We start from the raw sequence: 24005 nt of genomic DNA, 5'->3' as shown, positions 1-24005 counted from the left end.
GGTGTGAAACTAACTAGTCCTTGGGGCACCTGCGCAACCGAGTTTGTAGTCATTTATTCCATCCTCCATCCAAATGAACTATGTATAATTTATCCTAAAAAACCAGTATATGTTCTAACTTTTAAGTTTGTAGTCACCCCAAAATCTTAATTAATCATCCTATTAATTTAATTCATTTTCAAAAAACATATTTTGTACGATTTTAGTTGTGTGTTCTTATTCTTTGTGGGTATTTGGTGAAAAGGTTAGGTAGGTCCAGCCAAAGGCTAGTCAAAATGTTTCCGTACTGGAGATTTAGATTGATCCTAATGCTGAGAGCAGCAAATGTGTTCATTATTTAAATAAGCCCAAGCTGCCAAATGAATCATAAAGGCAGCCGGGTGTCCTGTGCCAAGGTGTCATTTTCATTAAGTGTGAGATTGCACCTGAAGGACAGTTTAATTTGCAGCTGCTAAAAATATTTCGACAGAGTGATACTGTTACAAGTGGCAGGTGGTGCCCAAACGTGAATTTTGCAAGAAATGCCATCTGTGGGATGAGGTGTGGAAGACTGTCAAGGGGGTGGTAAAGGAGATAAAGGGGGGAAGAAAAGAGAGGTATATTTACTCAGCGTTTATTGCTAAGATCATGACTAAAGATCCCATGCTTCACATGATAGTATTGCCTCAAGATCATTACATAGATTATTTGTTCAGCTTCTACTATGTGCTCCAGGCGTTGCAAAAGTACCACAGTACCTGTAAAGACACTGTTTCTTCCCCACAGGCGTGTCATTTAAACTATCCAGATGAGAGAATCCTTTCCAGCTCTATTTACCTTTCATAGTGTTTACATTGCAGTTTGATGCTGGCAAGAGTAATGCACTTTGATCTGCTTAAAATGGATTTTGCCACTTTCTTTTGATGTTCAGCTTTTAGTTCACATCCACATCGATTTCCTGCTTCATATTGTAAGAAAAATTTTCAATTGTACAAGCTCAAAGATTTTGTTAAATCATCGTCTCTTGGGATTTTGTGAACTTTGCAGAATAGAGAACATTGAAATGTGGAAAGGCATCTAGGGATATTATCGTTGTTCACGTTATTTAAAGATCTGTATATGTGTGTCTATTAGTTTTGTGGACTTGGCCACATTGAAATCAGGCACTTGTACCTGGAGTCTGGAACGAGACATTCTCTGCCCTAATGGCCTACAGAATACAGATTTAGAAAGCAAAAGTAACTAGTGAGTTTGAGTTCTTCATTTCTGCCTGCCATTTGACGGTAGTAACTGAAAGTAGAATAGCTTCCTTTGTGAATACGATGAACTTTCTTTGGTTCTCAAGGAGAGCTAATAAAGTAGGTCAGTATGAATGAATTTGGGTAAAAGTTTTCCATGGGGAGTTTTTGATGACAAGGCAAGTTATTGAATTGCTTGTAGTTTTTCAGGACAATGGTAATCTCTGACCTCCAGCATATGCATTGTTTTTAGCTTCATAAAATGGAGAGACATATTTTCTGTGATTTTAATCCTATTGATAGAATCTAATTTTGAAATATTGCAGAGTATTAATTTTACTATATTAATTAAGACAAAAGGATGGGATCAAAAACAGAAAAGTTTCTTCCATGTTAAAAGAACATTCATGAAAATTCAGGAGAACAGGGTCACTTGGGGGGCTCAGTGGTTGAGTGTCTGCCTTTGGCCCAGGGCGTGATCCTGGAGACCTGGGATCAAGTCCCACATTGGGCTCCCTGCATGGAGCCTGCTTCTCCCTCAGCCTGTCTGCCTCTCTCTCTGCGTCTCTCATGAATAAATAAATACAATCTTAAAAAAAGAAAAAGAAAGAAAGAAATTTCAGGAGAACATTTTGAAAACCTGCTGTTGTGTAATAACTCTTAGAAATAGTTGCAATTTAAAGAAACATGTCCAAGCAGTTCTTTAATTGGGAATCTAAACACTGTTGGGGGCTGTTCTGCTCTTCCCAATAGCTTTAAGGAACTGTCAAAAAGCAAGGAAATGTGACTCTTCTAAACACACACACACACACACACACACACACACACACACTCTTACATAGTTTAGGAAATTCATTTATTAATCTATTCACTCATTTAGGAACCATGTTCTGTTTCAGAAATTATGCTTCACCTGGAAGAAGTAATTGGGAAGAAATAGGGAGATCAGCTTACAAGAAGAGAGAGGAAAGAAAACAAATGATTAAAGAAGAGTTTTCTGGATTCTAATCAAGGAATATACGCCAGGTGCCAGGGAATGGTTGTGTGTTAAAAGGGGAAAGACAGTAGTACAAGAAGGTTTGGAAAAGGTGAGGCCAGAGGCAGAGAAAACAGTTTGAACGTGATGGCCAAGGGGAGAAGAGATAAGGGCCTACATTTGCGTAGCTGCAGTGAGAGATTCAAAATGCTTCAGGAAATACTTTGTTATATATAGAAACTGAAAGCGAGAGAGGGAGAGATATAGGACAAATGCCTGTCATAACAAGTACAAAAAGGAAGATAATAGAAAAAGAATTAAATGTTATAAAAGAGATAAAAGGCAAACTTTCTTTCATGTTACATGAACTAAATGCCTGTGAAGATAGTAGATTGGGTATTTTCTTGAATGATAAGCAGATTCACTGAGCTATTGAAGGGAAACAGTGGTCCATCCTGCTAGAAATAGAAGTCCGAGTTAGTTTGTGGCTACCACTGACTGCCCTCAGTTTGTTTTCTATTTTAGAGACCCTGTGAATAGTGTAAGATTTCCCATTTTCCCCTTACGCTGGGAAGCTTGGAGCCAAAACCGTGGTCCGTGTCACATGCACGTGTTGATGAATGGAGCATCTACTTTTAGAGTTGTTACTGGCTCACAGTGACCTTGGCCTTTGTGTCCTTTCTGCTTCCACATCTTAGTTCAGGCGACGTTGTCATACTCCGTCACACCTGAAATCTGTTCTGGAAGTTATATGGTTAAAGCCATTATTAGTACTTTCTCCTATAGCACTGTATGGATGGCTTAGAAGAAACAGTTGATACACGTAGAAGACCAGTTAGATGATTCCAAAAGTGTAACTGTAAAGTAAAAAAGAACACGAATTGTACAAACAACATTAAGAGTATAAAACAGGGAAAGAAGTGGCAATAATAGCAGCAATAAGTCTGATAATAAATTAAGAAGGCAAAACAGAAGTCCTGCAGGAAATGGAAGCAATTTAAGGTAAAATAACATTTTATATGTAGACGTTGATATTGACATTAGCCAAAACGGAAAGGTAGGAGCTGAAGCAGTTTTAAAAGAAGTGTAGGTAAGTTCCTTACTAGTCATGATGAATTAAAATTGCAATGAACTACTTAGGTAGAAAATTTAAGCCAGAGGTTTAAAATGCAGACTTGGATCTAGGAGGAAAATAAAGGCTGATACAGCACAGAGATACTTGAAGTTCTAAAAGTGAATCAATTCCCAATGAAAAAATTCTAAAAATATAACAAAATTAAGAATATTGAAGTAGTGGAAGAAACACCTGGCGAAGTCTTCATTTACAGGAGTGGAAGGCAAGGAAAAGTGTCCAAAAAGACAGGACTTTTGGAAGCATCTATATTTGGGCATTTAGGAGAGAGGAAAAGGAAATAAAGGAAATAGTGAAGGCTAGATAATGAGCAGTTGGGGTTCAGAGCCGCAGAAGCCACACACCAGAGAAACCGTGAAAACCTTCAGTAAAGATTTTATTGTGCCAATGGCTACAGACAACCAAGGAAGGATGAGCAGCCAATTCTGTTCGTCGATTTGATGGTTTCTATTGATTGTCAGTAGAACACTCTCAGGGGTGAAATGCCAAAAGCTAGACAGACGGTAAAGAGTTGAGGAGTCAACAGAGCAGGGAGTCTGAGTATGAGCACTCTGTCAAGGGGTCGTAGGGTTTAGTGGGTGCAAGAAGCACAGCAGATTCTATACCACAGTGTCGATGGAAGTTTCCTGTTTTCTTTTGTGGGGTAAAACTATTTTAAAAAGAAATATTTGGCACAGAATCATTTAAAAGGGAAAGATTGAGAAGCCAAAAAAAAAAAAGAACCAACTTCTTCCCTTCATTTTGCAACTTCCCATTTGCTAGATTTCTTCCTGTTTTCATCGCTTTTCTTGCTGCATTAGGTTTTGTCTTCTCTTCTCTTTGGACCCTACACCCCACTGTCGAGTTAAAATAACTTCAACTCTAGTTCCCATTTCTTTCCTGAACTTTTGCATTCCCTGGCCTGTGGGACAAGTTTACAAGCATCTCACTTTAAAAGCAGCACAAAACTGAGCTCATCTTCCTTCTCTAGTCCTTTATCTATCCTTTCTCGGGCGTTCCTATCTCAGTAAATGATTCCTATCCAACCAATTTTTAGATCAGACATTACTTTAATATTTCCAGGTTTCCCCCCTACTCCCTACATTCAACATCTCCTCAGTGAACACGATCTATTGATCGTGCTTCACATCATCCTCGCCTACGTCACCATCTCTGCTATTCCAGCCCAAATCACCAGCCTCCACAGTGGTCTTCCTGCCTTCATCCTTGCCTTGCTATATATTTTTTTCTATAGCAGTCACAGTGATCTTATTAAAATAGAAATCTGATAATGTCATTACTAGGGTTAAAATACTTCAGTGGTTTCCCTCAAAGCCACGAGGCCAATATGTTTCTGAACAACACTTCCTTCTTATTCTGGCTTCCACTTAACTTTCTGTCCTCCTCTCTGACCACCTGTCTCTTCATTGACTACTGTTCGTGTGCACAACCTTGCAGTTTCTCTGACCTTGCATGTGTTCCTTCTACCTGGGACATTCCTGGTTACTCTTCAGGTCTTGAATTACAGGTAATATCTTCTAAGAAAAACTTGTCCTAGTGACAAGTTTTAAGGCAAGATTAATTTTCCTTTCTATTTCCAACTGCATTCTTTCCCAAATTCTTATTTTTGTTCTTTTTGTGCAGTGTAATAATCGCTGTTTAATCGTTGGCATTCCCTCGCAGATAGAAAATATTTCATCATAGTATCCCCTAATCCTCCACAATCCAGAGCATACTGTAGGTGTCTATGAAAGATTTGATAAATGAAAATACAGATGGTGAGTGATTGTGCGAAGAATAGAGATTGTTAACGGAGCAATATTTTGTCGATTATTGGATTGAAAGCAAATAGAGGGAGGCTTTAGACTTAGAAATGAGGAGAGATCATTTTTCTACAGAGAGAAAGAAAAGGAAAACTGGAGATCAGGGTAAAGGAAGGAACAGGAAGAAGTTCACATTTAATGGTTTTGGTTGTATCAATATAGCAAGTAAGTCCATCTTTGGAGAGTTAAGAGAGAGAGATCGTACCTTAGTTGGCTTGAAGACAATCAGAATGATATTATTTTATTGATTTATTTTTAACAGATTTTATTTATTCATGAGAGACATGGAGAGAGAGGCAGGGACACAGGCAGAGGGAGAAGCAGGCTCCATGCGGGACCCCAGGACCACGCCCTGAGCCAAAGGCAGATGCTTAACTGCTAAGCCACCCCAGGCATCCCCAGAATGATTTTAAAGAGTTGCTGCTAATAAATCTATAGTACGCCACTAAAAGTCAATAAAGTAATTCCTTAGCAACACTAGGATTCTTGTTTTGGATAAATAGCCTGAGTTAATAAGTAGCACATCCATTTACTATGATGATATGATCATCCTTGCTTAGATACAGGGACACAGGGAAAAAAAGTTCTGGGGTTTTGTAAGGCAGGTGCAGTAGAGGTTCAGGAGCCCAAGGGGTTTGAGGATAATAGGGAAGGCAATTAGAATGATTGATTAGAAGGTTTGGATTGGATAAAGAGGGGAATTCATCAGGGAGAAGAGAGATGGACTAAGAGAATAGGAGGAAGGGTACAAGGACAAAATGTAGTAAGGAAGGGGAAGGTGAAATTTGAGGCATTGAAGACAAAGTTTTCAGAAGAGATTTTGATCATAGAGAAGATTTTGTAAATTTAAAATAGGAGAAGAATGAATCCTTTTAAATTTTCAGAAGAGATTAACTAGAGACCTATTTTATTTTGAAATAGGAGTGAATGCTTTTCCAAGTACAGAACATATCCTGAAGGTCTTAAAGACAAAATACATTAGATTGATATTGTTTTTCTTGATATTCTTATTTTCTTAAAATGGATTTGTCTTTTTTCCCACATACAATTTATTTTTTGCTGTTTCTGACACTATGTCAAACTTAATTTACCAACAAAGTCCTCCATGCCTATAGTATCAAATATTTAAGGAGAGACATCCTAGACCTTTTCAACAATGAATGCGGTTGATAATTTGCTTGAATTATTTCTCACTAGAGTCCATGCTTGTAAAATGATTATTTTCTTCAGATATTTTAGAGAGTGAAACATGATGTTTGGTAACATCTTCTGTGATGCCCAGATACCAAACTAAGTGACTATCTGTACATGTAAAATATTGTTTGCTTTGTTGTCACTTTTGTGCTTCTGACTTTTGCTAGAATATAACTTTCTTTTTTTCCTAAGATTTTATTTACTTATTTGAGAGAAAAAGAAAGAGGTAGAGAGAGATAGAGAACATGACTAGGGAGAGGGATAGAAGGAAAAGCAGACTCCCTGCCGAGCTGGGACCCACCTCCCACCCCAAGGTGTGGCTCCATCCCAGGACCCTGGATTATGACCTAAGTTAAAGGCAGACACTTAACCTATTGAGCTACCCAGGGGCCTCAAATTATAACTTTCTGAGAATAAGTGATATATATTATTCATTTTGTTTCCTACACAGTGTCTTAGACATATTTGTGAGCAAATAAAATAGCTGGATTTAATTACTTGAAATTCTCTTAAGTTATGCAATTATTTGTGTAAACAACTACACTAATTTGGGAGGTAATATTAGATGAACTTCTCCTTTTTTTTTAAAGATTTTATTTATTTATTCATGAGAGACACAGAGAGAGGCAGAGACACAGGCAGAGGGAGAAGCAGGGTACATTCAGGGAGCCCGATGCGGGACTCGATCCCAAGACCCCAGGATCACGCCCTGAGCTGAAGGCAGACGCTCAACCACTGAGCCTCCCAGGAGCCCCCAACCTTCTCTTTTAGTGCTCTAGTATTAAAGCAGAAGAATGTATGATTTTTTTAATTCTAATTTTGTTGCTGAATTATAATGAGATCTCCAAATTTAGCATGTGGGTGAGGCTTCCTTTCATTATTATCATCACATAATATATTTGTTAACATTTTATAAAGTGTTTCACATGCACCATTTAAGTTTAAAATATGTGTTTTTATACGAACTATTTGTGATAAAGTGAATAGAATCCAATTTGAAATAAATCAGTTTGGGGACACCTGGGTGGCTCAGAGGTTGAGCATCTGCCTTTGGCTCAGGGCGTGATCTCGGATCTTGAGATCCAGCCCCACGTAGGGCTCCCTGCAGGGAGCCTGCTTCTCCCTCTGCCTGTCTCTCTGCCTCTCTCTGTGTGTCTCTCATGAATAACTAAATAAATCTTTTTTTTTTAAAAAGAAGAACTCAATTTGAAATAAACCCAATGTAAAAATTAGTCCTCTTAGATCTGAGAGCTAAGAGCCCTGCCAAAATGTTGCAAGTGTCAGAACTGAATTCTTTGATGTGGAGGTCTGTGCTCTCTATGCGCACACACAAACACACGCACACCGCTGCGTTTCTCGGAGCGTAACGTCATCAGTGTGGTAAGAATTCTTTGATCTGTAACATACCAGTTCCTACCATGTCCCATTAGTTATTCTGCTCATTATTCCTGATGAGACAAACATGTACATACAAACATATGTATGTATATGAATAAGTTTACGAAGAAAGCTTTGTGAAGAAAAGCAAGCTTTGCGATAATTATGAAGATTGAAGTAGTATATTATTTTACGTATCTTATAAAAGTTCTGGTGCTAAGTGAGTCCAACTTTTAAAAGTTGTTTCCCCACTCTTAGGCCACTGGGCACACTGAACTTTAAATGTGAATAGGTAATAATGGTATATTTCCCATTACGTACAGAGTCTGTATAAGTTCCCTGAGTGGGATAGTGGGGTGCGGCCCTACGTGCATGGTCCCAGAGCAAATGTTAAAAGAAAGTAGGAAGGTTACAAGCCCAGAACACATTATGGCGATGATTGTACCCAGGTGTAAAAGTTAGGACGAAATAACATGGGGAAAGCTAGTTTCAGGGTTCAGACCTCTTCGCTGGTATCTCAAGTACGGTACTGACCCATGTGCGCATATTTCATTTCTGACTCAGTAACATAATATAGCATGGGAGTAAAGATGGATTATTGTAAGAATGTAAATACCTGCAATGTCCTAAGTGCTTTCAGTGAAATGAACTCAGCTTCTTAACTATATTACATCTTAAAGCAATGAAGCTATTGTATACTTTTACATGTTTGTAAGCATCACAACCACATCAACCCAGGTATTTACAAAGTTTTATTTTGTTTTGTTTTTAAATGTGGCTCTAAACATTGCTAATATACCTTCTGCATAATATAGCCAGTCTTGTTTCTTTTTTATTTCTTTTTTCTCTCTGCTCCTCCTTGCACAGATACTCTCTGAATGGCCACTGTGTTTTAACCTTTAGGATCATAGCATCAAACAAAGCGTGCCATGTCCTTGTTCTCCTGGCATTTATATTCCATTGGGGTGGGGAGGGAGCTAGGCAATAAACACATAAGATTAGAGACAAAGAAAGATCAAGTGTTTAATAATGTTAGGAAGAGAAATAATGCATGAAAAAATAATAACCCAAAGTAAGGATTTTAGTGCTGTAAATAGAATAGTCAACAAAGATCTGTCTGATAATGCAATATTTGAAGAGAGACCTGAGTAAAAGTAGGAATCCAGTCATTCTGATTTGTGAGGTCAGAGTCACACAGGGAGGAAAATCTGAGGCAGTACTGAGAGTACTTGTTTGAAAAGCAGAAAGGAAGTGGTGTGGCTGGCTAGGACCAAGTAGGCAAGGAAGGGTAGGTAGAGAAAAAAGGCTAGCAGAGACCAAATCATAAATGAGGTCTGATCGCAGGAAGGATTTGTTTTATTGTTCGTGATTTGGGAAGATACAGGAGGGTTTAGAGAGGGAAGTGACATACTGGAGGTTCATTCTGACTGTTGTGTGGAGAAATAGAATGGGATTGGCAAGGTAGAAACCAGGAGGCTGCGAGGAGTCCAGCACTGGCCATGGTGGCCTGGGAAAGACTGGTCATAGACGGCATGGGGAGAAAGCTGATGGATGTGCCGATGCATAGAACGGGGTTGTGAGAGGCAGAGAACTCAAGGTGGCTCCAGAATACAGAGGTGGCTTGAGTACATGGTAAATAATGTTGCCATTTACTGAAATGGAGAGGGTTTGTTTTTTTATTTTATGTGGATCTCCCCTCTCATCTAGTCTTTGCTGAAAACTATAATAGACCGATCTGTACTTTGATTTAAACTATCTTATAGTTGGAAGGAAGAATAACAATGATGATGGCAGTAAGCAATATTTGATAGCACTTACATATTTTAATATCCAGGAATGCATTTGTACAATGTGGTCGCACTGAGAATTTCTGCACCTACTCCTAACTTTCCAAAAAAGAATTAAAGAAATTTTTTTGCAACATAAGGTGATTTCTAACATACTTTAAAATACATAATTATGAATAGTCTACATAATTATAAACTATGGAAAGATTAATTCTTGAAATATGTCAAAAAAGAAGTGAAGAGAAAGTGAAAATGGACTGTAATGAATGGTATTATTTATCTAACTGTGAATTAATATATATGCTGTAATTTTTCTATCAGATCCAAGGTTCATCAGTGCCCACCTCATCCCGGAAAGTGACAACCCTGAAGATGACAAAGTATATTTTTTCTTCCGTGAAAATGCGATAGATGGAGAACACACCGGAAAAGCCACTCATGCTAGAATAGGACAGATATGCAAGGTGAGGTAAAGAAAAAAAACAATTGAGGAGGATTTCACTGTCCAATTATGGTTTTATTTCTTTTTCTTTTCCACCTGTGTGCAGGTACAATGAAAAATGTGGCTGAAAATTTTGACTGATCACTGTAAATATTAAATGGTAAAAAATGACTGAAAACAGTTGCTTATGAGTGACTCTTCATAGGCAAACATGTAGGCAGAGTTGGTGATAAGTTATTTCAAACTTACATGAAACTATCTTTGAAATCTAAAGAAACATTTTTTCATGTTACCTAGGAAAACATACTTTTTATATTGTCAAACATAGCATAGTTTCCTACAATGTGTAACTTTTGAATGGATATTTGTTGTTGGAATAGTTTGATTTTATAAATTGATTATAGCATCCTAGACATGAACATACATATACGATTGTGAAGTTCTGAACTTGGAGGTAATTCATTTACTGTGTGACACAAAATTGAGTATGATATTACATTATACTGTTAGATATATAGAATAAAAATTGCTCAATAAATGTTTATGGATTAATTAGTATCAATGTGAAGATATGATAACAGTACTATCCTTTCCCTCTACACTGTATAGTACAGGATATATATGCAGTATGAACAAAACCAACTGTTAATATATATTCAAGCACTTTTCATCTCAAGAAAATCACAAAGCCAGATCCAATAATTGTCTTCAATGGAATTTTCTTTTTCTAAGAAAATAGGAAATTTTTGAAAATCTCTATTGGGGGAGTTAGTTAGCATCTTGCCTACCCTAATCATGATCTAATTATTTATCTCTAGTATATTAAGTAACTAGAAAACTAAAAGTTTTAACAATCTGGAAACATACAAAAATATGTGAAATTATATGAGAATCTATTATCCAAAAAATGTAAATCATATTTAAAAGCACTGCCTACAAGAGTTTAAAAAAATCATTATAGTATATAGAATTATATAAACAAAATATAAATCATTGTTATGTTTCTGAAGGAATACTTGTGTTCCTTCAAACATATGCACATAAATATTATTTTAAAAGACTTTAAGTTACCAGTAAACATATACTATAGCAATATAATTTATTGCTTCATTAAGTAAAAATTCAGTTTTGTTATCAGTTAGGAGATAAATGAATTTCTTATATTAAGTTTTATGCAAATACCTTTTCATTGTGCTATTTGTAAAGTCAAAATTATTTCAGCTGTTCAACTTACAAAATATCCAGTACTGATATACTTTTGTTTGAGGCCTATTTTCAGTATGGGCTATGAGGTGTGCGTTTAGTCTTCCATTCAATAAATACTCATTAAGTGTATCACGTCCCAGTGTGTTCACTGTATGTTCTAAGCCATTCCTTGAATAAAGTTTGAGTGAATAGATTTGACCAAAAGTATAATAAGAAAACATAGTTACTTGGATCTATAATAAAAATACTTATATTTTGAAGAAGAAATTGTATATGTTTCAAGATACGAAGATAAAGAGAAATATCTGAAATTATCATTCACATGCACATTTCTTAAAACCAGTGTTATCTCCTTTCAGAATGACTTTGGGGGGCACAGAAGTCTGGTGAATAAGTGGACAACATTCCTCAAAGCTCGTCTGATTTGCTCAGTGCCAGGTCCAAATGGCATTGACACTCATTTTGATGAATTGCGTAAGTTGCCGATGATGTGATACAGAGAGTATCTGTTCAGACATTGTCATAACCACCAAAATGCAACTTTTTCTAATTTTGTTTTCAGAGGATGTATTCCTAATGAATTCTAAAGATCCTAAGAATCCAATTGTATATGGAGTGTTTACAACTTCCAGGTAAACAATTTTTTACTACCTTATTAACATAGAAACTTCGTTTCCTTTAGGTGCTTTGCAAGTATCCATAATTTTTGAAGACACATTACTGAAAGAACAGTCTTGGCTTAAACTTTGAGTTTAAATAAGTTATGACCTACATAGTTGTTTAAAATAATAAATTTCAGCAAAGAATATCATCACCATAAATAGGATGAAAAATGTGTCATGTCCTATATATAGCTTTGACTTTAAAATCTGAGTGAAATGTAGACTATTCTGAAAAGCAGAAATCTGAGTTTTGATCAGAGTTTGTAGAGCTATAAACTGCAGGTAAAACACTTCCTCTTCTCCCTTCTTCCTCCACCCCTTTAGCCTAACCCTCTTCCTTTCCCCTTCACCCATCTTCCCAAGGCTCTTGCTGTCAATCAAGCAGTAATTATCTCCTGACTATCTCATTCAGTATAAAAGTGATATTACCTGGAGTTGTTAAACAGACATTAATTCATTTCTTCTGCTTCCTCATTACTTAGTGCAGTGGTTCTCAGACATCCCTTTGAGCATCCATCAGAGTTGCCCAGAAAGCATGCTAGGCCCTCCCCGCAGAGTTTCTGAATCAGCAGAAATAGGATGGGTGCTATTTATTCCTTTATGAAAATATCGTTATTCAATTCTATAAATATTTACGGAGATTTACTATGTGTCAGGTGCCATGCATCATGTAGTTGATGTTACAGAAAAGCAACCAGGCATCTTTCTTCCCTCATGCAGCTTGCCCTCTACCAGACATTGTATGGAAGAGTTTTCTAATAATCAACTTGAAAACACATGTTTTTCATTTGGTATGATTTATATGTAAGTTTCTGTGGTGAAATACTGGTTAAAAGATAATCATTCCATATCTTAAGTGTGCACAACTGTTTTATATCTCTCAAGCTGTATTTATATGAGTATAATAAAATGGAAAATTGTGGCAGCTCATGGCAAACTTCTAGTTGTTTCAGGTACCTGATTTTTGTCAACACAATGATGGTGATAATTGCTATAGTACTCCACTTTGATTAGGATGTAACAGCTACTAACTTAAAATAATTTTTTGAGTTAGGAAGAGATTGCTTTAAATGCCTTCACACAAATCAGACTTTGTTACTGGCTGTGATGCTTTTGGTGGTTTGGGAATTTAAAATAATGCAATGTGACACACCATTTGACATTAACTATTCATTTTCTGCACCAGTTTCAGGTTATTTTATAACTTCTTTTTTTATGACTTCTTAAACATTCTTGCCTGCTTAAAAGTTCTCTGGTTTCAGTAATCATGCTTGAGGCTTAACATATTACCATTGTTTATATTTTTATTTCTATTTGATATCAAAATTAAACATTACTTTTTAGAAGATCATCTCTATGTGTTTTCCCACCAAAGTTTATGTATATGAATATGTATCTTCATATCGTATATTGTCTACACATGATGTAAATATATGTACTGTGAGTACTAATGATGGTTTCGTCTATGCCTTCTATTTTTCAGTAATCAGAATTTGTTCCCTTGTATATTGCTAAAATATTTACACATGACTAAAAACAATCCCAAACATTTATTTGAGATTGAATTTACATTCAAGTTTTGATAATTGATATCTGATATTTAAGAACTTAGAACAACTTAAAAACAGTTGTCTTACCACTGTATATGGATGAAAATCTGTTTTATTTCTGTTTCTCTTTTTTAGTAACATCTTCAAGGGGTCAGCTGTGTGTATGTATAGCATGAGTGATGTGAGAAGGGTGTTCCTTGGTCCATATGCTCACAGGGATGGTCCCAACTATCAGTGGGTACCTTATCAAGGAAGAGTCCCCTACCCACGACCAGGAACTGTAAGTGGCCTAGGTGTTTAATTAATTACTTTAATTAATTAATTAATTAATTAATTATTTTTAGTACTCTCTATACCCAATGTGGGGCTTGAACTCACAACCCGGAGATTAAGAGCTGTATATTCCTCCAACTGAGCCAGCCAGGTGCCTTCCTTTTTTTTTTTTCCTTCCCTTTTTAATGTTTTTTTTAATTTACTTATGGTCTAGGTGTTTAAAATACCAAAGAATAAATTTTTGCTGAAGGTTATAAAAAGCAGCTACAAACAGGTATTAACTATAGATAATGTAAAACAAAGGTGCCAAGACTATAAACAATGGCAAAGCTAGGATTTTTTATGATACTGTGGAATTCTACATTTAAAAATATGTTTTGGGGTGCCTGGGTGGCTCAGGGGTTGAGCGTTGCCTTTGGCTCAGGTCCTGATCCTGGGGTCCCGGGATCGAGTCCCGCATCGGGCTCCCCGCGGGGAGCCTGCCTCTCCCTCTGCCTGTCTCTGCCTCTCTCTCTCTGTGGTTAAGTTCAGTGCTTACCAGTCATTAATACCCATAATTTTTGAGAAGTAGAAAGTGAATGGTTAGCCTTATTTATTTTCTTTTCTGAAAATGGCCTTCCTGGAGAGTTGAAACAATTAGGATCTGTTCTTCCTAGTTATAATGAAGGCTTCAAGGATTGCCTAGTAAATAGGAGGAAGAAAAGTCTTTAAATCAATATTATTGTCCCATGGGAATTTGGCGCATGCCCCAAGTAGGTAAAGAAGATATGCAAGAAAATCTCAGCGAGAGCAGGGCCTAGATGTTTTAACCAACACTCTCTGCTCTTGCGGACCTTTCCCTCTTCCCTCCAGCAGCCCCCGGGCACATTCAGGCTTAAAAAAAAAAAAAAAAAAAAAAAAGAACTCAAAATAAAACCAGCTTTGACTCTGCAATTTAAAGTAGGAAGGAAAAAAAGGAGAAAAAAATAAACCAAAAACCAAAGACCTCAATATGGTAGAAAATAAGTGAAGTTATCAGTGATGATGAGGCCATAGTAAGCGGACTGCCCACCCGCTTCAGTGCAACATCTCTCATCCTAAGAAGCGTTAAGGCAATAATTCCCTGTGATGAAATAATTTACATTTGAAGTTTTAGCCTTTTCTTTAATTTTACTTCCGTTTTGTTTGTTCTGTTAAATTCCAGTAATTTATGTTTTATACATTTTATTGAATGTGAGGCTTTTAATCTTGTTTTTCTCTATAAACTCCTTTATGAGCAAATTGAAAATTCTGCATTTCATAAATATTACTTCTAGTCAATAGTTCTTGTAGATTAAAAATTTTGTAGATTATTGTCATTTCAGAAGAATGAACAAACAAGGCGAAATATTGATTATATGAAGTCAAATGAGTTTTACAAAAAGCACAAGATATTTATTCTATTTCTTAATGGCAAACTGCTTTTACTTTGTTGGTGGTGAGTTTTATATCCCTGTGGCTGTTTATATCTCTATGGCTCATTAATGCCAGGGTATTCCCAATATAACTGGACTCTTTCTGATTTCACCTCAACAAATATGGAATTCCTTCAGGGGACTAGATATTGTAGTGCTTGTTTGGGGGTACAAAGGTTTTGATCTTAATATACATAATGTATTTGCAGTTAATGATAGACGTTAGAAGTTACTATGTGTCAGATTCTATTCTAAGAGATTTATATACACCTATATTATTTATATGTATTATGTATCTTATATTCAAAAGCCTAACTCTTGTTCCCTTTTCACAGATGGGCCTCTGAGGCAAGGGGAGGAATGAGGATTCAGTTCAGGCAGTTTGATTCTAGACCTGTGTTCTCACTTATGACTCACAGAGAGTTGCTAAAACATGAGAGGTTAAGTCACAGTGTGCACCGAGTTGTTTCTTTTTTTTTTTTTTTTAAGATTTTATTTATTTATTAATAAGAGACACAGAGAGAGGCAGAGACACAGGCAGAGGGAGAAGCAGGCTTCCTGCTGGGAGCCCGATGCGGGACCTGATTCCAGGACCCCAGGGTCATGCCCTGGGCTGAAGGCGGTGCTAAACCGCTGAGCCACCGGGGCTGCCCTGCACTGAATTTTAAAGTCAGAAGCAGAAAGTAATGCCTAATTTAGGAATTAGGGAAGGGCCTCTAGGACAGAGCACCTAGCTCCATGAATAAAATTCACTTGAATGAGTTCATTAATTCAAAAAAGGAGCAGCTGAGACTAGTCGTTTTGTTAACACTAGTGGAGAGAAACATACTAAGTGAAAATATTGCATTCAATAAGTAATTTTATGATTTGCTTAAAAAGTAATTCCTTAAATCCTTCAACTATTGTAGGACATATACGACATGTATACAACATATACATACATATCCAGAGATATTCTTCCCATTTCAAAACAAGTTTATTTCATTTCCCATAAGTCATATGACCTGTATGAAGGATATGGCAGAGACAATTGATTTCTCCTTCTAAGCGTCTTGTAAGATCAAGAACTTCTCTTAATTACAGTTCATTTCCCAACCTCAGTCATTAAATGGAAAAAGTTACTTAGGTATGAGACAAAAAAACCCCAAGAAACTGGGGATGTTATACTTTGAATGCTTATACCACGTAATTAAATGCAGTGGAAAGAGACACAGTTAAATATGAATTTTCTCATTTTTGTTTTATTGCCATATGGGGAGTATTCATACCCCGAAGTGACATAATGCCAGTGTACCACAGTGCATCCTTTCTGCTTCTCTGTAGCCATCATCTATCTGTTCAGCTTCATCCACTCTGATTGGCCAGTGTTCAAGGCCATGCAGATTGTTAAACACTTTGAATAATACATTTCCTTATCCTTAAAATCAATTGTTAATAAGATAGTACTGTTGGTACTTTTTTGTGGTACTTTTTCAGTGTTAGGCTAGAAACAAAGTAACAATGAATAGTTTATATTGTCTTTTAGTTTGAAAAGAGTATTTGTATTTTAGCATGATGCCATAGGGGAAAAAATGTATCTAAGAAAATTATTCTGAGAGTCTCTAATCTGATTATTAATTTGATTTAGTTGTAACATATTCCATTTCTTATTTCAAATACTTTACTGTATCAGTAGAGTATATTGTGTTGCTACTAACAGAGGCATCTGACTCCTGTACACTGAATTCTTTAGATGTGTTTGTAGTTTTTGGTAAGAAATGGTAGCTAAATCCCATTGAGATTTAAGAGATGTTTATGAAATATATACTATATATTACATCTATTAATATCAATAACCTTATGTTTTAGTTTATCAATTACTTCACTTTAAAGAAATAATGACAGGTTTAGATTTAGTTCATGACCATTGAGGTCATAGATTATTGTATAATGTATAATTCTATTTACTATATTTTTTTTATCAAAAGATATTCTTCTCTTTATCTTAATAGTGTCCCAGTAAGACATTTGGTGGATTTGACTCTACAAAAGACCTTCCTGATGATGTTATAACATTTGCAAGAAGTCATCCAGCTATGTACAATCCAGTGTTTCCTATTAACAACCGCCCAATAATGATCAAAACAGATGTAAATTATCAATTTACACAAATCGTAGTGGATCGAGTGGATGCAGAAGATGGCCAATATGATGTCATGTTTATTGGAACAGGTAAATGTTTTAATTTTAGCTCTAAATTTCCTTCCAGAACGTTGTTTAATTGAGTGTGCTAAGAACTGAAGGAAGTTTTTATAGTCACTATCAAGATGTAGTTAACCTCTAATAAACGACTAAAACACATGAACATCCACCATGACAGTGTGTTACTAAAAAAGTTGATTTAAACCTAATCTCCTTTTCAATCAAAAGTTGACAAGTGCAGCCAGGTAAAGCTAATGATTAGGTAAACAATGCCTATGATTGAATCATAACTCTTTTCTAGCCATTGGCTTTTTTGAACAAAGATATATTGCTCAAACCATGCCTAAAATTCCCAAGACATTCAATAATGTATCTGGACAATATTGATGCAAAATTATCTGAACTTTAAAATTATCATAGGGTGCAAATCTTCTAGCAAATAAATTTTGGCAACAAAATTTGCTTAGTGTTTTTGCCATACAATCAGAAAAAAAAAAAAAAAAAAAAACTTCATCAGAGGAGCAACAAAATGGACCTAAAGAATCATCAGATACATTTTAGTTACATTTCTAAAGAAATTTAACAACGCATTTTTACCAAATCCATGACTCAAGCAAGCTTTTTGCAGTTATATTTTCAGAATGAATCCCATTGCTTTTATGATATATTTTACCCCTACTCTGTTCATTAATACTATTTTGAAAGCACCAGTTACAAAACTGAAACTTGCTATTAGGGTCAGATTCCAAGGCAATAAATTCCTAGTCTCCATTAGCATTGTTAACTGACATAAATCAGTGAGAAGCAGAGTGACTGCACCACCGAAACTTGGTATAATAACATACATGGTGTTATTGGTGAAAAACAGAAAAAAAACTGAATTAACTACAGGGGAATGGCAAGTGTGTGGTAGGTGCTGTAAAGATGTAAAGTTTTATAATGAAATTGTGAAATACCTATATTATCAGGTGTAGCAGTGTCAGAGTCTGAGCAGTCCAGTGCAGTCTACTTTTATGAGTGAGAAAATTTATCAAAAGAGTCTCAATGAGACTCAAGAGTTCGATAAAAATCAATGAATTGTAGGTATCAACTTCTGGGTACATACATCTTTAGAAATTATAAGGTGATAGTATTTGTATTCAATGTCAAAATATGATCAGATCTATCTACAGAGTAAATTTTCTCAGTAATGTCACACTTACCTTTTTTTTCCACCTCTGGCCTAAACACCTTGAGGAGTCCCTCACTCATTGTCTGTGCAACAAAGGCTTGCTTCAGGCTATTTGACCAAAGAAATCCAATCATGAGTTTTTAATTCCTCTTGGACACAAGCTGTCTTTAAAGGAGCCAGTTTCAGGAGCATGTTGAATGTCTGAAGATACGGATGCCTATCGGTCAGTACAGACCAGGGTCATCTGTCAGCAAAGTGAATTGATTACAGTAATTTTATCTTTTAACTGGGTTGCACATCATAGTATATTGATCCTAGTTGAGTAATCTGATTCAATTTGTGTGAAATTGTTTGAAATACTACTCGGTAAAACTAGATCTGGAACACAGATAAAGTTATGTTTAGATACTGGAAACCCATCAGAGGCACTGAGTAGATTAACCTAATTTACCTTTAATCTTGGTGTCATGAGTAGTCCAAAGTCCTATAAACATAGAAGTAACCTCTTAACAGAGGGTTGTGTGTGTGTGTGTGTGTGTGTTTTCCCCACTTTACAAGGGACACCCTAGCAACTTTTTTTAATTTTTATTTTCAGTAGCAACTTCTCTTGATCTCACAAAGGACATCGTATTGATGCCCTGAAAATGGTTATCAGTGGCTATTCAATGAATACATTGTTATTTTTCTGATGTATGACTCTTTTTTTCAAATAATGAGTCAGTTGAACTTGGTTAAAATGAGCCAATTTAAGATAAAAATAATGGATCAGCTGATCAGACTTAGAATGTTAAAATATTGAAGAATCCACTTTAAAAAAAAATGTTAATAAGCTCCTGTTCTTCATTCTATCAAGGAATAGGAACATACCTGTGAATACTGGAAAAATAGTGTCCCCTTATTAACCCAATTTAGAGTAAAAGCAACACTTCTTTCCTTAAAATATTTTGTCTCTTTTCACAATGAGAATTAGGATAAACAGTGCTTTAAACTAGATACAGTAGTTTTTATGATTTATGGTCCTGAATTTTAAATTTCTTTAGTACTCTAAAATTGATTATTCAAGACATTAATCAACCAATTTTTTAACCAAACGTGCTTAACCATTATTGAAAAACTACCAGAACAAGAAATCCAAGGTGTTTATTTTGGGAAATCAAGTTATTGTCATTCATCACTTAATGGTCTTCGAGCTGTCTTTAGGGGCCTATAAGCACTAAAGGGTTCCAGGTGGCAGTGGAAGATGAGCAGCAGGGCTCTGAAGCTCTGACTACTGTTGCTTGACAACATTCTTTGCATTTTGCATCTGCATTAAGTCTTTACAGGTAGTTCCTGTTTTCACAACAAAAGTGGAAAAACCTGTCATATCAAATTGGTATTATCATTTTTTTTTCTTCTGAGACACCTGATGATGGAGATTAAAATTTTTTTAAACATAATTAATTCAACCTAGTGATTATTAAACATATTTTTTAATTTTACAAGTTCAAGATAAAGCCTCTTCCAAGCTTCACATATTTCTAAAACTTCGATTGTTTTTGTTCCACAGCCATGTATGCAATCTATCTAGTTGCATGAAATGCATTTGAATATATATATATTTTACTACTGCTATAACAAAAAGGAAGACTGAGGTCACAGTGTTCTTTCTGGGCAAATACTGATTTCATTAATTAACACGGGCTTTTGTTCAGATCTATTGAAATTGTGTTCTCCTCCTCCACTTTCTTTCCAAGATGTTGGGACTGTTCTTAAAGTCGTTTCAATTCCTAAGGAAACTTGGCATGATTTAGAAGAAGTTCTGCTGGAAGAAATGACAGTTTTTCGGGTGAGTGCTGCTTAATTTCAAGTGTCAACAAGTTCACGTGTGTCTCTCCCCTAGGACAGCTGCATACTGAGTTGGTATGGACGAGTAGTCTAGCATGCCCTTCCAATTAGCTTGTCAATTAGAAAGCCAGACACTAGTCAAAATAAACCTTGAAACTTTCAATGCTAGTTAAATCTAAAAATGTAAAGAAATATATTCTTGGCTCATATTGTGTTTTCTCAATAATAAAATATATGATTTATGTTTTATATTATTTATGTAAGTTACCACAGTGACTAGACTCATGTTGCTCCCCACCCCCAAATCTCCTCTTTCATGCTTTATGCTCTAACTGGGATGATAGGTAACTTCCATAATTGTATTAAAGGAAAAATACATTCGAATGATAGGGAAATGAAGACATGTCAGTCATTTTTTAGCTTATTCATGAATTGTTTTATCATATTTTCTGAAATCATTTGTTAGCAAAAAACGTTTGAGTTTTACATTTACATATACATTTGTTTATTGAGAGAGGGAGCGAGCACAAGCAGAGGGAGAGGGAGAAGCTGGCTACCCACTGAGCAAGGAGCCCAGCATGGGCTCCACCACCAGACCCTGGGATCATGACCTGAGTGGAAGGCAGGTGCTTAACCAGCTGAGCCACCCAGGCACCCCAGGTTTGAGGTTTTTATATCACTAGTGGCAAATATGTTATGAGTTCCCGGTCTACACACTTAAAGAAATATACAAATATTTGTTCCTTTTTCCAGAATCACAGATGGCCCAGGTAAATCTGTATAGTATTGGGGAGTAGAGACAAGCAGGATATGGGTTGAAGTGAGAGAGGAGAACCAAGATAATAGAACATATACTACATACAATGTCTGTTGTTTCTTTTAGATGACTAGCTAGTAGGAAGAGTTTGAATTGAAGCACACCTTGATATGAATTATTTATGATATGACAGGGAAATAGATGCCCATAGAAGGTGTTACTTCAATTTTTATTAAAAGAATAGTGCAAACATATGCAGCATTTATAACCGCAAAACAAACTGGAATTGGAAAAATAGTTTAGGCAGAAAATTAGAAAACACTGGATCTCATCTCACAACTCAAAATTATCTCATTTAGGCCCCAGGTGTTCCAGAAACCTTATCTATAAAACAAAGCTGCTGGATTGAATTTTTCAGTTGATTAAGTATTTTAATCAACTTCCTACGACTTTGTTTAGCCCCATATTTCTAGACCATTTTTTTAACCCAATTAGGTTCTTGCTCACTATTCAGGAATGTTTTGAAGAGAAAATGAAGTAGAATATGGCAAGCTCCTAATATACACTCACACAATTAAAATCATGATTAACACTGAAATAACTGATTAATCATGACATAGATATCTTGTAACAGCAACTAAACATTGTTCTAGTGGAAAGAGTTTTCACTTCAATCACATCGACATAGTATTTCTTTTTGGAATGCATATGTGTATGGTCTCTTTGAGCTTTTGCATCAAGAGAAGCTTAAGTGAAACAGCCAGTGGAATACTTACTTCACAAGGAAGCTAGAAAAAATAGAGACACACAAAACATCCAGGACAGTGCCAGGTCCAGGTGTACTGTGCTCAAAATTTTATTAATACAATTTTATTGTTTTAGCTTAGCTACTCTGAAAGTAAGAAGTAAGCCACATCTCGAGTCAAATTTTCTATTAAGCCTTCAAAATAATAAAAATCATCATTATTCTATTCTGGTTTTTAAAATCCTGTATTTTGGCCTTATGTCATGTCTAATATGGAGTAATAACTAATCACTATTGTTCACTAAGTCCCATTTCAGTACTTATACATTGATGCTTTAGCCTACAAATTCAAAAATACAATTATCCAAATGGACCACGTTCACGATATAGAAGTCCATCTAGATCTAGCAAAGAAATCATGGGTACTGAAGGGTGAATAAGTAAATTGTTGTCTTGTGTTCATTGTTGTGTCTCCAGAGCCTAAAACATGTTTTCAGCCAACATCTATTAAGTGAATGAAGGAATAGGTATTGATGAAAAAAATGAAATATGAGAAATTAAAGTGTTTATGGTCTTCCTCAGGGAGGCATACTTAAAGAGTGGGGCCAGTGGAAAACTGGAAACAGCAACAAGTTATCCTGCTGATTATATCCCATAGTAATCTCTAGTAGAAAGAAAAGAAAATTACCAACTCTCTATATTTAGAAATTTTCATTGTTACCACTGTTGCAAATGAAATTATAGGACACACTGAAATATTATGTTAACTTAAAAATGTCTTGCTTATTTCCATCACCTTCCCATCATGTATTTCCTTTCAGTTGTTTGTATATTTAATTCCCTGTGTCTCTAGGATTTTAAGTTTGTATTTCACACCTCAGTACATCTTAGTACATTAATAAAAATTCTAGTTTCAAAAGATACTAATTTGGGATCCCTGGGTGGCGCAGCGGTTTGGTGCCTGCCTTTGGCCCAGGGCGTGATCCTGGAGACCCGGGATCGAATCCCACGTCGGGCTCCCGGTGCATGGAGCCTGCTTCTCCCTCTGCCTGTGTCTCTGCCTCTCTGTCTCTCTCTGTGTGACTATCATGAATAAATAAATAAAATCTTTAAAAAAAAAAAAAAAAAAAAAAAAAAAAAAAAAAAAAAAAAAACAAAAGATACTAATTTAAGCTGATCTGTTAAATGACTTAACAAAATCTTTTTATTTATTTATTTATTTTTTTTTTGACTTAACAAAATCTTGAGAGGTTGAAAGCCAACAGTCTCACAAGCAAATGCTTAATATCCATGAGATTTTGTTAATATTTTGCAGTTTCCAGAGAAATACACAACTGAATTAAGACTATGATAATGATTGAATGACATTTTTATGGTTTTTAAGATATCATAAGAAAGGCCATTGATCATTATCAACAATTACCTATAAGTAGGTAATATTGTGCGGGTAAATAAATGATTTTTTTGTGTGACTTTATGCTTTTATAAAAAGATTGTTTGCATTCTGGGACACATCTCCTTCCACAGATAAATGTTCCAGTTCTCTCCCATATTCTCTGCTATACATTATTGTCATTATTATTTCTTTGGCACTCAAGTAGACAAAACATATTTGGGCAGAGTTTAGAGAAATATTTACTTTTAACATTCTATTCTATCAGGCAGAGTTCATACATATATTGTGGTCTAGCAATTGGAATATTTCACTGTCAAACTTTGTTTAATTTTGAACTAGGAGGGAAAAAACACAACACATTAAAGCAATTGCTATATTCAGTGAAACAAGCAGAGAAACGTTACAGTTTCTATACTTCTATTTGAGCCTTACATGTAATTCCATTTAACATAAAGCAAAATTAAAAAGTGTTAACCTAAAAAAAAAAAAAAGTGTTAACCTGAGCATAACAGTATTTTGACACAGTAAATAGACAAGGAACAGATTTCCAGTCATAGTAGTATCAGATACTCTTGGAGTTTAATGTCAACCAACAAGTTAATTTTATCAAAATATCATCTCCAGGAGACCATGTTCATTTGTTGTCCTTGCAAGGCTGAATTAAAGCCAGTAATATGTCCATTGCCATCCTGAGGTTGGTTTTAGGAAAACACCCTGGCTAATCACAGAACATTCCAATGGTTTCAATTACATCCAAGATACTTTTTTTAAAATTCTGAGTGAAATCAAATCCCAATCAGTATAGAAAGAAAAATATTATTCAGTAATAAAAATTTCCATTTTAGAATAAAATTTTAATAGGTAATAAGAGGTGAAATAA

General features: G+C 35.5%; 1 protein-coding gene across 17 annotated transcripts in view; it reads left to right on the top strand.

Moving 5' to 3' along the window:
* Nucleotides 1–24005, top strand: part of SEMA3A (semaphorin 3A) — a 453431-nt gene that overhangs the window by 400780 nt on the left and 28646 nt on the right. For all 17 annotated transcript variants that reach the window (XM_025449180.3, XM_049096230.1, XM_035701936.2 and 14 more), the window contains 6 exons: nucleotides 9807–9949; nucleotides 11493–11607; nucleotides 11696–11765; nucleotides 13481–13625; nucleotides 17043–17262; nucleotides 20137–20228. In XM_025449180.3, coding sequence (XP_025304965.1) covers nucleotides 9807–9949; nucleotides 11493–11607; nucleotides 11696–11765; nucleotides 13481–13625; nucleotides 17043–17262; nucleotides 20137–20228 — 785 coding nt within the window. The remainder of the gene's footprint in view (nucleotides 1–9806; nucleotides 9950–11492; nucleotides 11608–11695; nucleotides 11766–13480; nucleotides 13626–17042; nucleotides 17263–20136; nucleotides 20229–24005) is intronic.

This window comes from Canis lupus, chromosome 18, assembly GCF_003254725.2.
Source record: "Canis lupus dingo isolate Sandy chromosome 18, ASM325472v2, whole genome shotgun sequence".
In the NCBI taxonomy this organism is placed as follows: domain Eukaryota; kingdom Metazoa; phylum Chordata; class Mammalia; order Carnivora; family Canidae; genus Canis; species Canis lupus.
This window is presented reverse-complemented; position numbering and strand designations above follow the sequence as displayed.